This window comes from Stenella coeruleoalba (assembly GCF_951394435.1).
Source record: "Stenella coeruleoalba genome assembly, chromosome: 11".
In the NCBI taxonomy this organism is placed as follows: Eukaryota; Metazoa; Chordata; class Mammalia; order Artiodactyla; family Delphinidae; genus Stenella; species Stenella coeruleoalba.
In genome coordinates this window covers 37,549,222-37,561,417 of record NC_137157.1, presented here as the reverse complement: position 1 = coordinate 37,561,417, position 12,196 = coordinate 37,549,222, and the positions used below count along the sequence as shown (strand labels likewise).

The window sequence follows — 12,196 nt, the reverse complement described above, 5'->3', positions numbered from 1 at the left end:
AAGCTTCTGTATTTCATGTGGTTACTGTATTCTCTGAGTTCTTGTGATTCCAGATAGAAATTTGCTTTGCTCTTTAAGGCATTTAGAGCTTAGGGTGAACAATATGAAAATGGTTGGTCAACAGTGGTGATGTCAGGGCTTCACTCCATGTCCAGCCTTTTCTCCACATCTTGGAAAATCCTCTCTGGATGGGTGGTCACTCAAGAAGAGAAGTGTGCTCTGTTCATTGCTCAGTAACAGAGGTGGAAATAAAATCACCATTTATTTTTTTAAATTTTATTTTATTTACTTATTGGCTGTGCCATGCGGCATGTGGGATCTTAGTTCCCCAACCAGGGATCACATTGGTGCCTCCTGCAGCGGAAGTGCAGAGTCTTAACCACTGGACCGCCAGGAAAGTCCCAAATCACTGTTTATTGATGGGGCTGCCTTGGGTTCCTCTGGAAGGTGTCCTTATGGTAGCCAGCACTGAAGCCAAAACACCATGAGGCCATCTGTTTTCCGAGGCTCATTGCAATTTGTTCCCAAGTGGTATCACTGCATAGTTTCCCAGACTTCATTAATAAACAATTGAGATGAAGAAATCATTCCCTTACTTTCCAGGTAAGCTAAGCAGTTTGTCTTAATTGCTTAGTCAGCCTTTACTGAGTGACTACCTGGGGATCCTAACCAGTCACCTCAGTAATAGTGATGTGAACGGTGAATTGGTAGTAATTTTCACAGAGGTAGCTGTGGGTTTTTAAGTTATCTGATGTGTACTATTTTCCCCAATTGAAATTATAAATATTGCATATATATGTGTATAGATATTCTAAATGAATGCTTGTTTTAAATTACAGTCTGTCCTTTCCCATGGCACTGTGGCCGACTGCGCTGTTGTTGGCAAGGAAGACCCTTTGAAGGGTCATGTCCCGTTAGCACTCTGCGTGCTGAAGAAAGGTGAGAGGTCTTTCTCCTCCCCGACTGCTGGGGCCCTGAATGATTGAAGTTAATTCAGAGCTTACCATCTGAACTTTCTCCCTAGATATAAATACAACAGAGGAACAAGTCTTAGAAGAAATTGTGAAACATGTTAGACAGAGCATTGGCCCCGTGGCTGCTTTTCGAAAAGCGGTGTTTGTGAAACAGTTACCCAAAACCAGATCTGGCAAAATTCCCCGCTCAGCTCTGTCTGCCCTTGTCAATGGCAAGCCATATAAGGTAAATGATCAAGGATGTTGAATGCTTGGTTTTGAAATGTTTTCCCCCACTTCTTTGGTGTCAACTAAGATCTTTCAGTGGTTCTCAAGCATGAATTATATCCCTAGAAAACACGTTAACAGTACTTTTTTTTAATATTACGGGGGAAAAATTGCATAGCCATTCTCTCTGTAGGAATGAGGGTTTTGGAGAGAAACACAGATTAATTAAGACCATATACTTTTGATTATAAGAACCAGTATGTGAAAATATTTTACTGTTAGTAAATATGTCAAATTCAAACTTGTGGAAACTCAGTCTTATTAAATTAAGGATAAATTTTCCTTCATTGCCGTCATTAGTGACTAATAGTGAGTGAGAGGCTGGCTATAGATATTCTGAAAATTCTAATTGATATATATGCTCATTATTTTTCCTGTTTTGAGTGAAAATTATTTTAGGTAATTTAGGCTGATTCAAGCATATGCATTCTTTTAACTTTGTGCATATTATACATGCACAAATATATGTATTTTTAATCATCAAGATCTAATAAAAAGTGATGCAATAGTAAGGAGTGGTTGTATGGGCAAATGCCAAAAAAAAAAATTCTTTCTATAGATGCTCATTGAAAGGCCCATAAAAGAAAGTACCATCTAGGACCAATAGTTTTGCTAACTGAACAGTTTATTTTACTATAGATACATTTTAAAATACTGAGTTCAAAGTTCCCTGTTTTTGAACCTTTCCATATGAGTATGATAAGATAATGGGGAATACAAGATTGCATACAATTGTTTAATTGTATAGAATGGAAGGGTTCAATGAAGCACCTTCAACTGGCTCTAATTTTCTTTCCAGGTATCTCCTACAATTGAAGACCCCAGCATTTTTGGGCACATAGAAGAAATGCTGAAGCAGGCATTATGACTTTTTTTTTTTCTTTTTTTGTCACTTTTCTAATTGGAGTTAGATTTTGGAATTATTTCCCAGAAATAAATATTTAAATAGAAATTACATGCAAACTGAAATGTAAGTTGTAGAGCTTGGTCTAAAAACAATGTACGTGAAAACTAGTAAAAGGCCTTCTGTTTGATTAGCCCAATTAGCACTGTTACTGGTTACCTGTAACATTGCTCATTATAGATTTTCCAGAACTTTGATTTAAGAAAAATATATCTGACATACGATTTATAAAAATTGTACCCCCAAAAAAACATTTTAATTGAAAGTGACACTAATATCGAGCCACTTGCTGAAATTAGGACTCTGCAGCTTTGACCCAAGACCTAAAACTCAAGTGAAGTCAGAAAACAATTATAATTTTCTTATAGAAATTCTGAATATTTTCTAATATTCTTGAGATGCCCACATGCATGGTTATTTTAAATGAAATGGATGAAATGGGAAGTTTTAGGTAATCATCTAGACATGATTTTCTAAGTAGGAGAATCTGTCTAGTCACATATTTCCTGAGGGAAGGCTGGGTACCAACCAAGGTACAGCTCTCTTCAATCCTTTGTTACTTAGTCAAGGGGAATCACAGGCTGGCAGAGAGCATAGAGGTCAATTAATCCAATCTCTTTGTCATGGAGATGAGGGCTCTTTAGCTGACTGTATACTCTTAATGATTCCAGCTTCTTTTGGAAACAAGGAAATGTGTAGAAATGGGGAAACTGGCAAGGAAAGCTCTTAAGGAAGAAATGTAAAAGTTTTTACATTAGCTAAAAACCGGGAGGAGTTTTAAGAGAAACCAAAAATCCAGATTTTATGTGAAATCTCTAATTTTTAAATAACTCACTAAAAAAAAAAAAATTGTCATATCCAAAGCACATCTTTCCATTTAAACTTCTGTAAAGCTATTGCGCATTAAAAAAATAACTGAAAATTAGTCTTTGTTAATAAGCATATGATAATGTGCCAATTATCCAGAGTAGGTAGATACAGATAATTACTTATTTGGTTTACTTAGGGCTCTACATGAGATCAGTTATCAAAGAATATATTTAAACTCAAAAAATACCATACCCATGTCTTGACGGTTCTTAAAGTATTCCTCAGTCTTTCAGTCCATCAGGAACATTATTTTTAAGAGCAACTGTCTTAACATATAGTCTGGTAACATATCACGAAATATATATGAGAGATAATAGATAAGAGCTTATTGTTTGTTTCATAAAAATTGGTTACAACTTGTATAAAGACATCCTGAAAATGTTAGGATTTTTTGGACTGTAGCCTATAAGATAAATGGCTTCTCAAAGTAAATTATTTGCTAAAATTGGCTTTTTGATTGTTACACCTGAAAAAATACATTCGTCTAACTGTTCCTTTTAATTATTTTAGTAGACTGAGTTAACCTAATTAGATAGATATTCAACTTATAATTTGAAGTTGTTGGGTTCCTTAAACTGTCTCTTCTCTTGAGTACATTTTATCTTATCACAACTGTAATCTCACACTTTTTAATGTCTTAGAATTAAGATGTATTACCTTCTTTTTTCATATAAAATTCAGTTAATTTGAAATGGCAAATTCTGTAGCCGATTGTGTATCATAGTTCATCTGCAAGGTATAAACCCAGGCATATACAAGAATTGTGTTAACGATTACATCTTTGATCCTCTTGCACATTTTTCGTGGTAATCAATCTGAGAGACACTTCAGCAAGCAGGCTTGGGTTATTTTCCTGTTGAGTGGGATTGGAAAACAGTGCACAAGACTGGGGAAGTGGTGTTTTCTTGTATCTGGTTAAAGAAAGTGATCTCCTTTGCAGGGTCAGAGAAAGTACTGTTCCTCTCACAAGACTGAATGTGGGGCAAGAAAGATACAGTCATCAGATTGCTTAAATTTTGGAAGAAAAAAAAAGGAATTTTCTATTTTAATACTTACCATAAGGTACTTTCACTCAATAGTACTTAAAATATTTTGAATTAAATGTCTTTAAAAATAACAATATAATGTTACTAAAAAGTGCAATTTGCTGAAATAAATTCTGCATGATCTTCTTTTGGTAGTTGCATAGAATTTTTTTACTGTAAGGTATTAAAATTAAAATGTAAATATTTTATTTTAAAATCTATAGAAAAGTGCCAATTAATTGATCTATTTTGCCTGTGAAAATGTACTAAGTGTATACAAATGAGAACTGCTTTACATTTAAAAGCAGTTTTATTTATAGAGAATTATATTTGTAAAGGTTCTGATTATTAAAAATATGAAAATTCATAATGTTGATAGTTAAAAGGAAGAAAACCAAGGTTCTAAGTTTAATCCATGAAATGGGTTTTAGAATCTGGCAAAAATGATCTTATACATCGAAGAATATTTTATGGTTTTTGAGGCAAGTAACTGGATCTTTTATATCCCTGTATGTTAGTCTATTTTAAATGGTTAATATCTCTTATTAGGTGATCTCTTAAAGGGGAAGAACTGTTTATGCAATTAAGTTGTGCAGAACAGTAGATACAAATCTAGTTTGTATTATTATGATACCGTAGTTTCTATATTATATTTCATTTCTGTAAGTCAAGATCCCCATATTCAGACAAACTTAAAAAGCTCTTTCCCATTGTTTCTAATCAGGCAACATTTTTAGAAAATTTAAAATCACTTTCATAAGCAAGTTTAGTGCTCCCTCTTGTGGCAGACTCACTTTTGAAGCTAAAAGATTGATCACTAAAAAGAATGATTTTCATTATAGTTTAAGTAAAATTTTAAACTATATGTGACTAGAAAACAAAGCTTAAACAGAGAACTGGAAGTATTTTTGTTTATTGACAATGGAGAGGGTTTCTGTTACCATTACCTTTTGAGTGAATCTGTTAAACAAAAATTGACATCAAAACAAATGTAATGTACGTGCAAACATAGCAAATTAAATACAAAAAAGGAATTACTAATGACAGGTCTTGCTGTTACTAAGATCAAGCAGCAGAAAATCAGCAGTTAGATAAATGGTATTCTTAAATAGATTTACTTTGAAATCTCCCATATAAACAAAGAATAAACAACAGTAACACCACCAAATAAAGCCACAGGGAAGAGAGAGATTATTCTTCTATACTTTTATACACTATATATGTTAATCATTCTGTCTTATTTCCTCTGATAAGACTGACTTCAGGGAAGTCGCAACAAGGCCTTCTCGGCTAAGAGCATATAACGTTAGTTAGACATGAGTCTGGCTAATGCCCTATTACATTGACAAAAGGGAAATGTTTCTGGGGTTTTGCTTTTTCCAGTGGAAATGACCTCAGACTCTGCAGTGGTTGACATTCACTGAACAGGGCTGGCTGGAGGTTCAAGGTATTTGGATGAACATGTGGTTCTTAGTAAAGAAGTTTTTTTTTTTTTTTTTTTCTTGGTCCACAGGTAATAAGAAGAGATTTTTTTTTCTTTATAAATTTTTTTAAATAATTGCTTTTGACTCTTGTAAACAGTTTGGCTTTGTTTTGTATTGAAAAGGAGATCGAGCCATCACAGTGCTATTTCTAAAGATATAGGACATCCCTGATTTCCTTTAAAGGTCTATTTTTGGCTCCAGTTCCAGGTTAAATCATTCTTTTTTACATGATCAGAGGCAGGTTTTCAGCTTTAAGGATTGACAGACTTGAAGGAGAAACATGTGGAAGCATGAAACATGCTTCCAGGAAACATATCAATTTGTTACAATGCAAAAACTGTAAAAATGGTGGAATGGTAAAATACAAACAGTACTTGGAATTGTCAAATGTTTGCACTCAAGACTCCATGAACCATATATTTTATTTTTAAAAAAATCATATTTATATCCATTTACATAAGACTTACACATTTAAAAAGAAATGCATACACAGTAATACATAAATGCCAAGTATATTACAATAAGACATGAAAAAACAAGTGGCTCCATTTCATAAAAGCATCTGTTGTACAGAATTTATGATGTGGATGATGCTTATTATTCAAATGACTTAAGCATTTTCTTACAATTGTAGTAAACTAATCAAACTTAATATCTGACTCCCCCCAAAATCACATTTTCAGCTTAATAAACCATTAGTTGTGATTATTTCCTTAGAATTCAGTCTTCACAAAGGTTTTCACTGCTTATCTTCTTAGATGGTAGTGCACTTTAGGTAGAGTAGACTGAAAAGACGACATCTAAAATATGTAATGGACAGCATTAGTTTACTGAAAGATCCCAGATTGGAAAATCTCCCTCTGCGACTCTTGGTGCACCTCCATGCATCCTGCCCACTTTTGTCCTAAGGGTAGGATATCATCTCAGGTCTAACCAATGGCTGTATGTAATTAATATTTGCTCCTCTCTAATTTTGTGCAGGCGAGGTTCATAAATAAGATTTGCTCAACTTTGTAGAAAGTATGGCAGTAATATAAACAGAGGTAGTCACAGAAAACCTCAGCAGTCCTTTTGAAAAGCGTACAGCTTGCTCATTAATAATTGAGTTGAGTTGACCTATTCCATGGAATAGATCTGTATTCTAACTCATATATTTTAGAGCTCTTTAAAAGAGACCTTTGTTTAACTGTGACAAAAACATAATGATAATCAGTAACATATAAAGAATCTGGGTTAGTGATGTGGCATCACTGATTCTTTCCAGTCATAATATACTTAGGAAAAGGTCACAATTACTATCCCGACACAAGAGATAAATGATATGTTCTGAATTGTGTTAATAACAAAAATGCTAATGTTTCCTCACAATAGAAATTGGTTGTCCCAGATTAACTTATTGGAAATAAATACCTTTATTCCATTTAATGGTAAAAACTAGGAAATATGAACTAGAATGCCAAGCACAAAATACAGATTATAAATAGTTAAAGACTAATTCTACCCATCAGTCAAGAGCTAAGAAGCAAGCACTACTCAACATATTAAGTAGTCATTTGTAAATTAGTGAAGTATTCTAATTCTAGTTCCTGGTAAATTATCATGTTATGTGTAGAAACTATTACAAACAGTATTTTGGAAAGCCTCTTATTTAGCCAAATTATTACAAATTTTAGATCATGCCTAATAAGATGCCAAATTGTATACCATAATTAAATTTTTAACGTTAGGGTTTTACATTCTGAAATTAAATCTCTTATCTGAAAGCTTTTTGTTTTATCATCAGCAGCTTCAAATAATGACCCAAATAAGGCAGCATATCAGCTCCTATATTAGGCCCCAAAGACCATCAGTAAATTGTGTGGAGCTTTTAGTTCAAGGCAATGAATAAACAGCACAAGATGAGCTGTTCCCCTCCCCAACCCTGTGCACATACTTGGTTCTAAATATTGCTCTAAAAAGTGTTTCTCCAAAATTTTAATTCATCGTAAATGGTAGAATATTTTGGTAAAGCACAGTTGTAGATTAAGAAATGTTTATGAGTTCTTGACATTTACTTTCTATGAAAACACAGTTTTACTAAGACTGGTTTCCAATAAAATTCCATTTTCATATGGATTTGGAATTAGATTCCATCAACTAGTATTTCTCGAAGTACAAATGCCTTATAGCTTATGATTTTATAGGATGGTTTTCTGTCCTGTCCGCCATTGTTATAATGTTATTTCACTTGGTTTCTATCTGCTGTAAACCCCAGATACTTAAAATTCCTATACGTTTTCAACAAGTATTAATCACATTGATGAAAAACAACATACCAGAAGTTCAGATTTTTCAGTTATACTTTTGTTTTTAATGTGAAATCACCTCCAAATCATTTTCCTGATTCTGCCACTATTTGACTCTGGGTACCTACTAGAATACTATTTGCCTATTTCAACTTCCCCTATATAAAATACTCACTTAAAAGTGTGTTATTCTGTAAGTGCCAAACTCTCATCAGTAAAATGCTATATGCATCAATATAAAGTGCTACGAAAAAGTAGAAACCAGTGTAGTAGCAACCCATTGATGTGTAATAAGATAGTGACAGGCCTCCAACAGATGGGCCTTAAACCATAGCAGACAGATGGTGATAGGAAATCCTAGATTAAGAGCTACAATATAAAGAACTTTCCACTCTCTAGCAATTCAAAGGGGTTCTCTCACTTCTCTCACTTCTCTCACTCTTCGCCACAACGGAGAGTATCGTGTATATTTACTAGTCTATGTAGGTTACATTTTTTTTGGCGGTTTGTTTTTTGTCAGCCAAGGAAAACTACTCACAGCAAGTCAGTGCTGCCTCCTTTGAGTGGCTTGTCAACATGAGTATGTGCGAACAGTGGAGTTGTCTAACCTCTGCAGTCTTGATGAAGGAACTGCAAATGGAGAAAAGGGCTTTAGAGGGACTTGGATGATTGAGTACAAAATTTCAGATGAGAAAGATTCATTTTCCCTGCATAAAGGGATCTGAACATATTAATAGACCTTCTTTCTCTCAGATAGAAGCCACTCATATTCCTTTTTTCAAGACAAGCTACTAAAGAAAATTTATTCCAGTGTGATTCACCTGAGCTTTCAAGTTGTGTATTCCTCCTTAGATGAAATCTGTTAACAAGAACAGTTCCCCTGGGTGCTCCTGTTTTTGAAGCAAAGATTGCTCTTGGAGAAGTCAGTATGCTGGATTGTCTTCCCCTCCAATACTGAAAAGCTTCTATACTCATTTTAATCATGTTAAATTGCTCACGAATTTTGCTAATGTGTTCCATAATAGTAACAACTTAGAAGAAATAGAGATCAAAGATCATGGAATATAGATCAAAGATCATGGTTTATACTGGAACTTATTTTAAGGGTCATGATAACTATCACCTTGACAAGAAATAATAATTCTAGGTGATTGTCTCAATAAAGAGAGTGGGGCTTTTTTGTTTGATGCTTACCAGACAGACATAACTTTGTGACTACAACTTCAAATTTGTCTCTCCTCCAGAATGGCTGTTTTCCTTTGTGAAGTATATAACACAAGTCTAATGTCCACAGAAGGAAATACTAATTGGGAAATTACTGTCGGTTTTGTGTTTGTTTAATTCTCTTCTCATGGTTGTGCTTGTTTATTTAAGGCCTTCTGCCTTGGTCATAGGTGAGAATATCTGATGAGTCTGAGTTTTTAAGATGAAATAGAAAACTTGCAATATTCAAGCATGTAGGGTGACAGTGGAGTTAATTTCCGTTTATTAAGGATCTTTAGTCCAAATCCATCCTCGAAACAAATTATTTACTTGGTGAATAGAAGAGTAAAGAAACACAAATCATGCAGATGTTTTTCTTCCTAGATGTGGACATTAGCCAAAATAGTCCTTTTTAGGATATTTTAAATTATTTTTAAAATATGAATAAAGTGCCATGAGTTCATGCATTAGCAGCTTACAAAAGAGTATGGTCTGATGAAAGCAAAGTAAACGTCAAGCAGAGCAAACCAACTTAAGAAAAGAATCAATTCCAGAAAGCTGTGCAAGATCAGAGAATGACAGCATTTGCTAAACAAGCTTTTTACTTTATAAGCAGAAATGCAAAACTACTGTACCATCCGTTGTCATTTTCCTTGACTGCCCCGATGTTGTGGTTAACCTAAATCCAGCCGGTAACGTTTCTGAGGACCCAGGCATCATGCTGATTCCGTGTACTTCACGGGGAGGAAACTGCCTTCTCCAGGTCGACCCACGCCTGAAATTCTTGTCATCACTCTGCCAGTACAGAGATACAATTTGATGTAATGAAAACAAGTAAACTAGTCCAGATGCTTAAAACATGTAACTCTGATTATTTACATTGTCTGTAAAGTATACATATGGAATACTATATTTCAAGGGTTATATTGATTCCAAAATGAGAATGCAGGATATGTGAAATAGAAATGTTTTTATTAAAAAGTTCATATGATTTCGAATCTAAAACATATATGAAAGTAAAATCTTTGAAAATTTAAAATAAAACCCCAAAGTTTTTCCAAAAAGAATTTTGGGTATACTTTGTTGCACTTCATGCCAACTGTTTTTATGTTATGAGATGATATACTTAGCTGAATAAGTATTGGGTAAACACTATTTGATTCACACTTGATTATTTCATGAATTTTGCTTTTATGTATACAAGATACATGTTATGGGAAATCTATATTTGATACAGCCTGGCTCATATGGGATACGATAATTTATATTCTGTGTAAGAAACTAAATTTGTCATTTGCTAGATTTCAGCTGATACAGAATTAACTTGTAGTTTGTTGAAAAACCTATGCAAATGGTCACCTTCCTTTTAATAAATACATGTGCTCATTAGATGCCACTAAAAGCATAATGTAACTCTGGCTGCTGTTTTACAATGTAATTCTTGTTGCTGATTCTATTATATCTTAATTGCATAAAATCTTCCCTCTCTGTGCATACACATTGTACCTGCAGACAAACCATTATTTTCTCTGAATTGGTAAGCAACAATATGTAATTTACCATTTGACTGATTATATTCTTTGTTTCTAATCTAAGGAAAATATTAATCATTCTACACAGATCTTATCTTCTTATATCACTAAGTTTTTCATCTAAGGAAGAACTGTCTACTCCCTAAAATTATAGTTAAATATGTGTGGTTGACTCTGCTAGCTCAGGTGACTTCATTTGGGCATAGAGAATATAGATAGATATTCAGCCTAAATTATTGTTATAAATAAGAAACACTATAAAGTATTCATCATAGACTACTAATTTAAGTAGCATACAAGGTTAATCTGGGAAAAATAAAATCATTTATATAATTACATTTATCCATTTTTCTTTTAGAATCCTTATTATTAATATATAAATTTTGTTTAGATTTGATAGCCATTTTACACTTTAAGAGATTTCTGCTACTCTTCTCAACTGCTGTATTTGACTTTGCCTTAGACCTCCAAATGTTTATAGATGGAAAAAAGAAGCAGAATTTCACAGTTGTGGCCTCTCTGACTTCTTGAATCTTGGAGAAGTTGTTGCATGAACATAAATTTTCTTCAGTTCTATAAAACATTACATTACATTGTAGGAATGTACAGCTCCTATAATGTTTGAGATAAGGGCTCAAAAATATGCCAGTAAGTTGAGAATTTAAATCATGATTCCTTAACTTAGCATAACTTAACGTAGTGTTAGTGCAGAAAGTTAATGGGAACTATAAGCAACAACATCACAGGAAAAGGTTTCCATGAGAGGAGACTGAAAGATATGCTCTCAGCTGAGGATATCCTCTGTCTGTAGCAGCACATGAACACTTCTCAAATCATTTCAGTGGAATCTGAATGCGATCAGCCCCAGAAACAAGTCTATTCTGGCTCCAGCTAAGTTGTTTAGATATTTTTGTTCACACTCAAAAAACAAAACCAAAATCAAACAAAGAAACAAACAAAAAACTGAGACAAAAGCGACTAGAGGGTTTGAATGATAAAATCATGTGCTTTTTTAGTAATAAAAAGAGGTAGCATATTTTAAAGGCAGATAATAACGTTCTATATAGGCCTTTCAACTTGTTCATTACTTTTAAGAAGCAACACTAGAACCCACATAGACTTGTGTCTCTGACTGGACCTCTACTTCAGGTCAGTCTGCATTTTAGAATTGTTATGATATGACAGATCTTTAATAATTTTTATTAAAATTATTTTTCCAACTTTTAAGTAAGGATAATAATTGTACTTAAAAGTGTGTATGGGGCTTCCTTGGTGGCACAGTGATTGAGAGTCCGCCTGCCGATGCAGGGGACATGGGTTTGTGCCCCGGTCCGGGAAGATCCCACATGCCACAGAGTGGCTGGGCCCGTGAGCCACGGCCGCTGAGCCTGCGCGTCCGGAGCCTGTGCTCCGCAACGGGAGAGGCCACAGCAGTGAGAGGCCCGCGTACTGCAAAAAAAAAAAAAAAAAAAGTGTGTATGTGTTTATGCAGACTATCTTTTTGATTCAACAATTAAGAATAAGGATTAAAAGCAGATACAAACTACTATATGTAAAATACATAAACAACAAGGCCCTACTGTACAACACAGGAACCTATATTCAATATCCCGTAATAAAACATAACGGACATAAAAAGAAACGAAGTTGAG

At 34.1% G+C, this 12,196-nt stretch overlaps 2 protein-coding genes across 8 annotated transcripts in view; one reads left to right on the top strand and one right to left on the bottom strand.

The window, feature by feature from the left end:
• Positions 1-4,172, top strand: part of ACSS3 (acyl-CoA synthetase short chain family member 3) — a 143,833-nt gene extending 139,661 nt beyond the window's left edge. For 4 of the 6 annotated variants that reach the window (XM_079936886.1, XM_079936887.1, XM_079936884.1 and 1 more), the window contains 3 exons: positions 840-939; positions 1,025-1,200; positions 2,041-4,172. In XM_079936886.1, the coding sequence (XP_079793012.1) occupies positions 840-939; positions 1,025-1,200; positions 2,041-2,109 (345 nt within the window). In that variant the 3' untranslated portion in view covers positions 2,110-4,172. Of the gene's footprint in view, positions 1-839; positions 940-1,024; positions 1,201-2,040 lie in introns of those variants that run through there. The other 2 variants (XR_013830492.1, XM_079936888.1) reach the window with 2 other exon arrangements.
• Positions 4,173-4,390: 218 nt separating this feature from the next.
• The window catches only part of PPFIA2 (PTPRF interacting protein alpha 2), a 474,947-nt gene continuing 467,141 nt past the window's right edge, over positions 4,391-12,196 (bottom strand). Inside the window, exons 12-14 of one of the 2 annotated variants that reach the window (XM_079936902.1) lie at positions 9,648-9,807; positions 8,348-8,439; positions 4,391-6,324 (exon numbers count right to left, since the gene is read on the bottom strand). In XM_079936902.1, coding sequence (XP_079793028.1) covers positions 8,381-8,439; positions 9,648-9,807 — 219 coding nt within the window. In that variant the 3' untranslated portion in view covers positions 4,391-6,324; positions 8,348-8,380. Of the gene's footprint in view, positions 8,440-9,647; positions 9,808-12,196 lie in introns of both variants that reach the window. The other variant, XM_079936903.1, reaches the window with a different exon arrangement.